Here is a 12,612-nt window from a genome sequence, read left to right on the forward strand (position 1 = left end):
TTTTCAGGAACACCCCTGCGAATGGCTCATTAACAGCCCAGGAGTGGAAGAGCGTCTGAATTCCCCAGTGGCAACAGCTGATAATTTTGTTTATTTAACTAGGATTAGTTTGGGAGGTAACGGAGCTGAGAAAGCCATAGACAGGCAACTAACACTCAATACAGCTGTAAGGTTTTTTGTTATCACCACAGAAATACTGCCCAGGATTTATTTAAGAATGAAGTATTTGTATGTCTTACTTGGTAGCATAATCCTATTCATAATTAAATAGGAAGGGAGCTTGGTTTGTTTTGGTTTCAGAAACAACCTATGGTATTAAAAACCCCAAACTATTGGATATTTGGATGCCCTTGCCTATACTTTCTTGCACATCCACTGCAGACAAAGCAAAAGAAGCCAGTCTCATTTCTGCTTGATGCTTTGGAAAAATGGTAACATGGATTTAACATGAATATACTGATATCACTACCCTGGAATTGCGTAGTTTTCTGCTACTTCATAGTTCACATGGACCTCTGGCTATTTCCATCTGTTCCCATTACCGACCCTACCTGTAGCTGAATTTTAAGTCCTGCTCTCATATTCCTAATAAAATGTTTCCCTGTAATACCGGCCGAGGTCTCTTTGCAGGACACCTGTGTCCCTACAAGGTCTCTGGTGCAGCTGGGGCATGCCAGTGGCACAGCCACACCTTGGGACACACACAGACCAAAAAGCCTCACAATTCCATCACGAGATCCCAAAAACCCATTGATATGCAGATGATAACAAGCATATCAAACCTTTGCAACTGATTAAAACCTGACAGCTTTCACCAAACGGCTGTTTACAAGCTGAGGGATGTAATGACAAATCACCAAGCTGGATTCCAATAAACGAGGAAAATTTTAATCATTTGTTCTAAACAGTTGCAGAAAGATGCATCTGCTGTGATATTTTCACTTGAGCCTGTTGATCCTACGTTTGGAGCTTCAGGGTACTGCACTACCATCGGATCTCTCCACTCTACTGCAAAAATTCGTGCATTAATATTTATGAACTATTTCTAGATGGAGATTATGGCTCCGAAGGGAAGACGAGCAGGGTTCAGTTATTGAGAACCTTTACATTTTCCAGTGAAAAACTTTGAAATTCTTTCCACACTGAGTGTTCATGACACAGGCTGAATGAAGCATTCCTTATTTTTATGGATAGCAACATTTTATTTATTAGTTTTTGTATTAGTGTTGCACTAGGGCTGTACTTCACAAGACTTTGTGATGTTGGTGCACGTCAAAAGAACACATGGATCTGCAAGGTAACAAACAAATAATATTGGACATTGACAGGCAGTATCAACATTTTAGCAATGCTAAAAGTACCTCCAAAATAACTTTGTCATCCCACCAGTTTTTAAATTTTGTGCCAGCCACTGCAAAAATGCCATTTGTCAGATTTGAGGTTTATCACGAGTGACAGAACATTGGGGTTTGTGACAGCCGTGGCGGGACATGCTGTCCCAGCTGCACTCTCAGCTCATTAACATCATTAACATTAGTTGTGAAAGCAGGAATAAGACATCCCTGTCCTGGATTGCTGGGCAGCAACATTGGTCATACCAAAACAGGCAAAGGAAAAAAAATGAAGCGTGCATCTACACAGGTTTATTCAAAAGCACCAGCAGCAGTAGCATTTAAAGCACGGCTTTACCGATAATTTCTGGTGTTTTCAGGAACTCAAATATCACGTATTTAATTGAGCAGTACCTACCTTTTCAAATTTAAATGTCAAGTTTTAAAATTACAGTTGTAAGATGCCTCTGTGCTTCTTAAAATATGGAATTTCTTATTACAGGCTTTGCACTGTGAACTCTGGCAAACAAAAAGAAGATGGAGGCTTTATAAATACAATAAAGAAAAGTATAAAACCAACCAGCTCAGAAAGCTAACTGAAACAGTCAGCAAGTAGGAACAAAAAAAAATTAAATCCTCCTGGCAATGATTCATAGTGAAAGCCTTAGAAAAAACCCTGTGCTTTCTGCCATGCCCTGAATGTTAGTAAATCGTGATTCCAACAAGCTGCCCAGACAGGGCTGAGTTACACAGTGGATAACACTGCTGAAAAGGTCCCAGTTCCCTAAGCATTAGGGGTTCTGAAGAAAATCACCAATTTGGGCCACTGAAGGGTCCAAGGAAAAGCCCCCTCACTCTCAGGGCCCACACTCTGGGCAGAATTTAAACCACTTCCATTTCCGCATGAGCACTGGCCAAATACCATACAAAGAAATGCATCTTAACCTTCCTCAATAAAGTAAAACTCAACCTAGACAAAATTTTTATGCAACTCAATCATCATTATGAAAAAAAAAGCAGTTATGTAAAAGAACAAACACATTTGGGGCGGATGTTTGTGGCTGTTGCTGCTATCCCCCAAGGTGAGTGGGAAGAAGGTGAGCTGCGTGCACATTCCATTTTTATTTCTTTTTGGCAGAAATAGAACAGTGCTTAGGCATAATTTACATTTTCTAATTTAGCATCAAGGTTGTTGAAGGGAAAGCAGCGTGCATTTCTATCAGCAGACAAAAATAACAGCAACAGCAGCGTTTGAGACGGGCAGAGCGACAGAAGTCGGTGCTGCAGAGAGCAGCAGGTGTGTTGCTGTCCTGTGCCATCCATGGACACAGCTGGCTTTTCAGGGGAATGGACCGAGTGGACAAAAAGTAAAAAAAACCAATAAATCTGCCATTTCCCACAGGCAGTCTAACCAGGGTGTTACTGAAGGCAACCTAAATGTCCCTGCTGTCAGTCCTACTGACTCTCAGTCAGAGCCATGGAGTGCAGCAGCAAACACTGCACTCCAGAGAGCTCTGACAATTCAAACAGACTTGCACATCCTCATTTCCCCCCAAATCCCCTGATTTTCAGTTAAAGAATTATTTAGACTTTCCTTGCTAGTTTTCCTTTTAGTTCCTGAGCCCACCTAGTTCAGGAAATGCTGCTTTTCCTCTACAGATGTGTTAGAAGCCAGCAAACCTTCCACAGCAGCTTTTGGAGTACAACTAAGATAGGTCCAAAATCACCTCACTCTACTTGAGCATTTCAAGAAAACCCACTAAATACAGAGAGGCTGGTGCTGATATTAAAATAGTAGTTGGGGTCTTGGCAAATTTGTGACATTCAAACATCTGAATTTTTTTTCTCTGTAGAGCTTGCTTGTTAAAGTGAAAAAATTTGGGGCAGGGGAGCCACGAGATTTTTTAAAATTGGGGATTACTCTCTAAACACATCTTGGCATGAGAGCGATTCTATCATTCATAATTTCATCTCCTACAGGTTTCACAGTATATGTTATTTAAAGAAATTCATTTCCTGCTGAATGATTTATGAGGGAAAACAGGATGCTGAGGGAAAACAGACTGATCAAATGCATCAAAAGTTTTCAATATGAGCATTTACCATGGGGTTATTTCCTTCTCCCTGTCAAGTCATCCTGATATTTCTTCTCACTAGTAAAAACACTTATATAGTTGCTAAAGATTTTAGTTTCCATAGAAACTGTTATTGGCTAAAGTAAATACAAGATGGTAAAAAGTGTGACCTCCCCAGTCCTGTGAGCATGTTTGCAGCTGCCAGATTTTCACCACCTGACCATTCATTTCCCAGTATTTACTGGTGCCTGACATTTTTAGCTGCGGCTCCCTTCAAAGAGCACAGACACTCTGCTGAGTGGCACTTCCATGCTTTCCAGAAGGCATGTGAATATTCATAGCTATTCCTACGGCTCCTTGTACCAAAGCACATTTTGTGTTATTTTGCAGACCTCGTCACTGAACTTTACAAGGGAAAAGATGTCTCTTAGTCTGCACATAAAAACCAAGCTCGGGTTACCAGGTAATGTGTGAATAAAGGGAAATAAATCATTGCTTCATCACAACTAATGATTTTCTCCTGTTCTCAAAATTCCTCTTGCTCCCTTTCCTACCTGATTCTAATGCCAACTAAAAAGGCAAAGTCCTGATAATCATTTTATAATTCCTTCACTTCTTTACAAATTTCATTTGAATGGAGGCACTTTTCCTGACATACACAATTAATGTGTCTTTTCTTGTTCCCTTCAGAACATGACTTTCATTTTCCTTCTCACGTAGAGCTCTGCTGCAATGCTCTGTGCTGCCTGACAGTCTGCCTTTCTACCAAGGAATCAGCCTTTGCATGTATATTGCATTGAGATGGAAAACCCTGTCACCATTTCTGAAAATAGCAGCTGAAGACAGAAGGAGCCATCCCTGACAATGTGCAAAAAGAAGGCGATGCTGGAGCTTCTCAGAAACTCAGGGTCATCTGAGTAGATTGCTTTTCATCTCCCAAGCATCAAGTGCCTTGGTATCCACTAAAAACTCCCTTCTACATCATTAGAAACCCAAGTTCCTGCCCACATGACAACAGCACTGCTCAGGGGCAGCCACAAATTCATTATAGAACCCAAAAGTGTGTTCTCAGCTCATTCTTTGTGCTACCTTAACATGATGACTGTAGGGTGAGAGCTGCACTTCTGTGCCTTCAAGGGAACTTTTGAGATTAAACATTGAGGGAATGGAGAAAGCAACCAGACCAGCTGGATGAGAAACCCAGGAAGATGCAAAAAACATGCAAGAGCAATCACAAAATATATGGGACTGGACTTACGGAAAAGTACTACGAAAACTGAGTATCAACCAAAAAGGCTAAAAGAGAAACCTTAAAACTCCTTGTGCTTCTCAGTCCTTTTTCAGAAATGAAGAATACTCGTGGCAGTGCACTGAATGCAGCATGAGAACAGACTGAGTTTTGGAAACTAGGACTGCCTACAGTCCTCTAAAATCCTTCCTTGCTGGTGGCTCTGTGTAGCAGCACACCTCACACATTCTGGTAGCCTACCGTGGGTGAAGTTAATGACACTGAAACTTAGCTTTCTATAAAAATAAAAAGGAATTATGCTTTTTTATTTAATGGAGAAGTTAAGGCTTATTAAAAAAGACACTTATTTCTATCAAAAAGCAGCAGATTAGAAATACACCAAATGAGGTTTAAAGATTCCCATTAAGTTGGTAATGACAACCCATGGGTGAAATCTACTCTCAGAATTCTGAAAACAGATTTAAAAATTTGCATAAACTGGCAGAAGTCCCCTAATATAAAAATTGTGCAAAACTATGGGCAGAAGGAGGGGTGGTGGGGTGATGTAGAGAAGATCACCTCAGCCTCTTAGTTTACAGTGAAAGCAAGGGGTGCTCCCAGCTGGAAGCAGAGCTGTGGAAAAGAGCCCCTGAAAAGCTTTGGTGAGTATCCTCCATTCCCAGTGCTCTCTCGTCAGCCAAAATCCCAGGGGTTTTACTGGAAACCTCTGTGCAATCCCAGCTGCTACTGCCTGACTTGGAGCCAAGCCTCCTAAAGCTGAGCTGTAGATCCTCTGTGGAAGTGACACGTACAGGGCTCTGCAACGCCGCTCACCTGCAGCCGACGCTCCTCTGCTCACCCCTACAACACGCATCAAAGCAAACTGGTACAAATGGCCCCAAAAGCAGCCTTTTATTTCACACCATTTGCAAGATGCCATCAGCAGCCAACCCAGGTGCTGTTTTCCTGCTGCCCACACACAAATCAATGACAAAAAGCGAACTCATTCACACAGGTGGTGCATTTCACCACCCCGAGAGCCCGGATTTTCTCCTACCCTTCATTTAATGCCACTGCTGTCAAATCTGTAACGTGCTGTAACAAAACCAGCCTTTATGTAACCCAATAAAAAAAAGTCACCAAGGCAATAGCTACGCATAAATTTTAGCTAAAAACATTTTGTTAGAAGAACATGAATGTCCTCTGTAAAGCGGGTAGCATGTTAAAATAATGTTCTAGACATTGTTAATACTTCATTGCTATTCATCATAGAACCATTAATCATGGTGAACTCATTTGGTATTAATGTGGATGTCATAAAGTACTTCTGTTGCATTTCAATTATAACTCAGCCTTTAAAATGCTGCCAGCACTACATGGAGAGCTTTGAAAACCAAATGTGAATAATCTGTTCAGAGATAACTACAACTGCTTTCTGGCACAGAAAAACAACCTTTTCCATTCCTAATTGCCCACGGGGGGGCTGAGGAGCCCCTGGGGCAGTGCCTGGGCCCAGGGCTGGCTGCAAGGAAGAGAGGTCACCCAGACCCAGGCATATTCCTTCCCCAAGATGAGAGGAGGAGAAACATTCTTTTGGTCTGTTCAACCAGGGCTAAGCAGCTGCGGGGCCACACTTTCCAGCCCCCGGGGATATTTCATTTTTTCCTATCGCTCCTGGGATTCCCTGAGGGACTCTCTTGCTTCCAGAGCTGAGTGCTTTGGTTTTTCCTCTGATGTGCTGTGTCTGCCCAAACAAGAACACCAGAGAGAACTTGCATCTACAACCTACTGTCTGTAGAGACTATAAAGGAGTACACAATACATCAGGGCAAACCTAAAGGGAGCTGATATCCCAACCTCTCCGATAACAAAAAAAAATCCAAACAATCTCTTTCTGGCCTCAAGAGGCACTGAAAGAGGAAAATCACCAGCAGAAAATACAACACAGACTCAAACAACTATCAGCCCCTTGCCATCAGGGAAGCCAAAAACTTGTAAGCGTACCTTGACAAACCAAGACTTCTGTTCCTGGGCTGCCAGCAGAGCTTCCAGCAGGATTTTACACCCAGAATCCAAAGACAACGGCTCAACAATCCCAACACTTCTCAACACAAACAGTGTTAAACAAAGAAAAGGCAAAATACTACTACTTAGTGATGGGAACTTTTTTTCTTCCTTTCAATTCTTGCATATAATTCCCATTCTTTTGTATCAAGGTCAGCAATGTAACAGGGAAGCACGCAGCAAGAATTCCTACCTTGGGAGCTCTGGCATGTTTTCCGCATCTGGCATCTTTGACAAGGCTGATATCCAGCAGCTCAGTCTCCTAGAAGGAAAAATTGCAACGCAAGTTATTATTACATTATTCAAGAAGCCTTGTTGTTTTATCAGTGTCCCACTTCCCACATCTGTTTGTCCAAAGTAAGATCAGCTTCAAGGAGAGCTCAGGTACACCCAGGCAATTCCAACAGCAATGCTGTGCAGGTCTCCTAGGATATACATAATATATAGGAGCCATAAGAGTCAAGCTGATTTTCTGGATTGCTAAGTAGCAGGTGCTGTGCTTTTGGTTTAATCTTTTTAATACAATTTTAGCATTTTGATGCTTGTCATAGTGTGACAAAAGGCAGTATTACAATCAGAAAACCCTGCCTCTGCAACAGAAAACCTGCTTTATTATTGCCAGAACACTTTGGGAAGTGCACATAAACCCCCCAAAGTGTTGTATCTATAACGATAACAAGGTTCAACAATTTTAGTGACTCAGTAAAACAACATGCACTTTTTGACAAGCATTTCAGAGTTCATGTGCTACTCTTGAGTTACGGGGTTATACAACACATGCCATGCTTGGAATAAAACTGGCACATGAGAACAGCTTCTGCTGGGCAAATTCCTGCCCTCCCCTACACACACATAACATGAAGAATCCCCTTTCCCTGATTTGACGATTTGGAAGGAGAATGGACGCTGGAGATGGGACCAGTGTGACTCCCAGCTGCCGACAGCAGTCTGAAATACTTCAGCAGCAGTGTGACCACACTTCAGGGAGATCCACACCACTTCCAAGCATTTCAGCCTTCCAGAGTAGTAACTGCAAATGCTGTGCAGAGAACTTGGTATCTTTGTCCGGGACAAAGCCATTACTCCTTTTCTTCTAATTCCAAGGAGTAAAGAAAAAAATAAATTGATGGACGTGTTATTTCACCAAGGGTTACTTGGGATCCTGATTTTTTTTTTTTTTTTTTTCTTCCTTTCCTTTTAAGGAACCCACTCCTGCACAACTTTCGCAGGCCTTTGTTTTCTACTAAGACCAGCTCTACCAACCAGTTTTCATGTGACTGTACATTCATCACATTCTCCTCTGCCCCCCCCCCCAGGAATCCCAATTCCTCCAGTTCTAATACTTGCTGAAGTCCATGAGCAAATTTTCCCCTCTTTATGTGGCCTGTTTAGGGAAACTCGCACTTTTTAGAGGGTTATTTTTTGCCCTTACTTCCCTGAAAGAGTACGAGGGTATCAAATCTTGCCAAGATTTGAAAGAATCATTGGCAGGGTGATAAAAGGTGGAAATAACCCAAACTCCACCAATATACAGGGCATATGGACACAAGCACTCTTCTGACAGTGAAGGTGGAACTTTAAATAAAAACAGTTTACAATTAATTACAATAAATAAAAAAAAAATTACAATTACAAGCAGGAGGGCTTTGAGTCCTTTTGTGTTAATCCATGTGACCATTAAGATCCTGGCAGGAATGAAAACAATGGAATATGGCAGAGCTACACATGAATTTATCACACTCAGAGCAAGAACTCAGGTGGGAAACAGGAGTTATATTTACCACACCAAACAATACCCACACCCCGAACTGGTCTCAAGCCCACTGTGAAATGTTCCACAGAAGCTCCAGGCACATGCAGACCATGTCATAAAAATCAGATTTCACCAACTGAAAGGACTAACAAGCACTAAAAATAAAGGCTTTAACAGCAAACACATGAGGGAAATTAAATATGCTGAAGAAAAATGGATCTTGCACTGAGATGCTGAGCCACACAGAGTGAATTTCAAAAGCTTATTTTATTTGTCTGGCACTTCGGTTTTAAAAAAAAAGAGAAGAACAACAAACAGAATTAGTAATTTATTCACTTACGAAAGTGCAACTAGACCTTCTGTAAGACAAACACAAAAAGACCCTTTTAAGTGAAATAACACACATTAAAAAGAGACACAAGAAAAGGAAAAGGCAATGGCCAGCACTCCCAAGGACCTGAACAACCCTGCCTAGTTCTGCATCCTCCCAGATGGAAGAGGATGAGCAGATATAGGGTTGGTTTGGAGCTTTGACTACTACTTTCAAGCTGCTTGCATGCCACCAAGCGACATGCAGAAAATGTGACCACCTGAGGACCCAAGAAATGGCAAGGGCAGTCTAAGAAAAAGGGGAAAGTGGAATTTTGTGGGGCTACTTGGCCAGCCCAGCTGTCAGGGCTGTAGGAATGGCTGACCCCTGAACATGCACCTCATGGCCTTCCTGCCCTGTTACCTTTCTGACAGAGAACACAGGGTTTGTAATCCTATCCCTAGAATCCTTTATATCCCTGTTTGACAACATCATTTAATGTAAGTAAACAAGAGCAGGACCTGCATCCATGGAAGTGCCTCTGTAGGCAGCATTCAGTGAGGTTTAGATAAATCAGAATTCATAATGGGCCATTTCTTAGTACTTTGATTCAAAAAAACCCTCCTGGAATTCCCTCACCCCAGGCACTTGCTTTCATCTTTCAAACAACTAATTAAGAGAGCAGAGATCAACTTCCTTGGAAGTCAGAGGAAATACAATTTCCTATTTCCCTATTGCGAAATGTGGGTCGATTTTTGTAAAGGGAAAATACACTTGAACAGTGGCCAAAGAAATGCCCCATTTCCTGCACAGCAAAATAGCCCAAGCCGTCCCCCACCTCAGTCAACAGAGATTTGTTAACGTCTTCCTCCATCCACGCTTGGAAAATGCACCCTGTGTAGCAGGAGGCACAGAAGCCATAGCAACTGGGGGGAAAGAAAAAAATCCAAACCCTCTGCAAGTCCAACTTTTCCCTGTTTAGAGACCTCCGGTCACTGCTGCTGAGACTTAGTCCTGCAATAGAGTAACATCTCTTAATGCAAGTGGTAGATAGATCCCTCCAATAATTTCTAATACAAGAATTCCGGAGCAGTGAATTATTAATCCTACTATGTTTGGTTTCAATTAGCAGCTGAGACAGAGATGCATTCAGAGAGGGCTGCATTGTGCAATCTCACTTTTATGGGTGAGCACACACGCACAAAAGCAATGGATTGTGCAACCCTCAGCGTCTGCTAGAGCACTTATAATTAGGCCCATCTGAATTTAATATAATAACACCAATTTATGCCAGCTGAGGACCTGGCTCACTTCTATTTTAAACTGCCCAAAATGATGCCAACTGAGTCATGGTGCCTTGGGAATGTGCTTGTGACATAACCCCAGCTACAAAGCAGGAATCCTCATGGATCCCGCCCTGCTGGAGAGCCATCAGGAGCAGGGCAGGCTGAGAGCAGGATCAGCTGTCCTACAGAACCACCCAAAACTGTGTCAAGGAGACCCAGCAAGAGCAGGTGTGCATTGCCACAGCTACACAGGTTAGTCCAGAGAGCCAACTGCTTTACAGACATCCCTAACAAAAATAATTCCACTCTTCTGCAAGCACTCATTGTGGCTGAGGAGTCGTGTATTGCACTGACCTCAACTGTTCAACCTCCATTTCTATGTCCCTTCTGGCTGGATGTTCTTTTTTCCCCAATGTATGGCACAGCTCTCAGCCAGCGCCACTTCGGGAGACGCTCTAACCAATTAAACTCTGTAAACTCATTTTCCACTTACCCGGAAAACCTGTGGCTTCACAGTTTCGAATCTGAAGAAGAAATTGTGTGCTGAAAGCTTATCTAATTCTTCTAAATATTGCCAGTCAGTCTAGTAGAAGACACAAGACTGCCTTCAAGGTTTGCCCAACACAGTGCTAGCAAAATAAACTTTGGAAGACTAAGCCAGTTTTCTAAACAAGCACCATTTAGTGCTACTGGATGGCAACATCTGGTCAAAGTTTTCAAAGAGATAAGGCCAATTTGCTGAAAAAACTCCAAACAGAGACTCAAACAACATTTTCTCTTGGGAGTAATTAATCAAAATGAAATGGTACTTTAATATAGTAAGACTCTATTTTATCATTTCTGGACATGAAAGCGCTGAATATCTCTGGAAGAAAAAAACATATGCAGTTCTGTGCTATACTTATTTTTATTCAGCATTTTAAAAATGTTGTTTTAAATAAAACCACAGGACTACTGTCCTAACAACATGCTAGAAAGAAAATATTAAGATCAATATTTGAAACTGATTGGGAACAATTACAGAATCACAGAATCATTTAGGTTGGAGAAGACCTCTGAGATCACTGAGTCCAACCTTTGACCAAATACCACCATGGCACCAAGTGCCACCTCCAGTCTTTCCTGAAGCACCTTCAGGGATGGTGTCTCCCCAACCCCCTGCGCAGCCCATTCCTATGTCAAATCACCCTTTCTGTGAAGAATTTACAAGTTATGAAGAAATTGCAAGCTCTGCTAAAGAGCTACCTTAGGCCCTATAGGTTCAGAGTAAATATGTATGGAAACTCATCAATTTACAGCCATCTATGGAATACACCTCACTCAGGTTTCAGGGATTTTGACAGTGATCCATCAGCCACACTCAGATTAAATTCTCCATGTGAGAGTAAATCCTTAGTGCCAGTTCCAAAAGATTGCTTGCACAGCTAGAGGATGTCATGTATCATTCCTCTGTTAAGAACGTATCTATTTTTCCTTATTATCATTAAGACTAAATTGAATGAAACACAGCAATTTGTCTTCTCATCCCAAAGGAAAACCGTGGAGGACTGGCGAGACTGATTTAACAGAAACCTGCACCGACAGCTACAGGTAGGAACAGCAAGGTTGTCAATGACTGTAACTGGAGCTGTGCTAAAGTAGTGCTGTGCTTCCCCAAAAGTCCCATTATATAATTGGTAAGCTGCATCCCACTAGAGAGAGAGAGTCCCTGAAGAAGCTGTCTCCATGCTTCCTCCTGGCATGGACACAATTCAATTATCGGGCATCAAAATTATGGGCTGTGTCAATAAGGCAGCAGCAGAACAGCACATACACCTCAAATCAACAGGAGAACTCCCCTCAACAGCAGCGAAGTCTTTTTCTGCACAGTCGTCCTTCACTAGTTCAAAGTATTTTGTTACCTTCCCATCCATCCTTCTCAAAGAAAAAACATTAAAAATTTTTTCATCAATGCTAAATTTGCCAACCTGCCCAAAACAACCAGACCTCCTTCTAGCTCCTTGCAGGTGATGGATAAAGCAGCAGCGAGGCACTCAAAGGATGGAACAAAGGCTCAGGTTAAGCTCTTATATTCCTGGAGTAGCCACTGACTTCTCAAGGGTCAATTAAACACACAAAATTTTAACTTGGTTAAAGTGGCTTCTGAATTCTCCACGTTCTAAACATCTATTACAAAATTCAAAGCCCAAAACAAATCCACCATCCTGGCACATGAAATGAAAATTTGGGTGAGAGGCACAGCTGTTCCTGATGGGCAGGAGAGACAGAAAACACTCTGCTGCCTCCACAGCTTCATTCAAAAATCACTTATTTTCCAGCTGTTCCTTTCTGGCCAATGAGCACTGGCAGAAAATCACTGCAGCCTCATCCACACCAGCCCCATTCTGAGCATGAGGCTGGGCACAATTCACCACACACTCAGGGGAATTTCCAAACCTCCAGAGAGGAGGGTCCAGCAGAGGAGACTGTTTGTCGTCAGCACTGCTACAGCTCCCCATGGGGTTCGGGAAGCATTGCTGCCATTTGTTCTGTGACCTGCAGTAACAAGGGACATCCCCTGAGGGT

At 42.3% G+C, this 12,612-nt stretch overlaps 1 protein-coding gene across 3 annotated transcripts in view; it reads right to left on the bottom strand.

Annotated features, from left to right (window-relative positions):
- Window positions 1–12,612, bottom strand: part of PLCB1 (phospholipase C beta 1) — a 341,667-nt gene that overhangs the window by 236,765 nt on the left and 92,290 nt on the right. For all 3 annotated transcript variants that reach the window (XM_042049230.1, XM_042049231.1, XM_042049232.1), the window contains exon 3: window positions 6,892–6,960. In XM_042049230.1, the coding sequence (XP_041905164.1) occupies window positions 6,892–6,960 (69 nt within the window). The remainder of the gene's footprint in view (window positions 1–6,891; window positions 6,961–12,612) is intronic.

This window comes from Corvus kubaryi, unplaced genomic scaffold, assembly GCF_017639235.1.
Source record: "Corvus kubaryi isolate FWS band 111438036 unplaced genomic scaffold, C.kubaryi_AGA036_p1.0 70, whole genome shotgun sequence".
Classification (NCBI taxonomy): domain Eukaryota; kingdom Metazoa; phylum Chordata; class Aves; order Passeriformes; family Corvidae; genus Corvus; species Corvus kubaryi.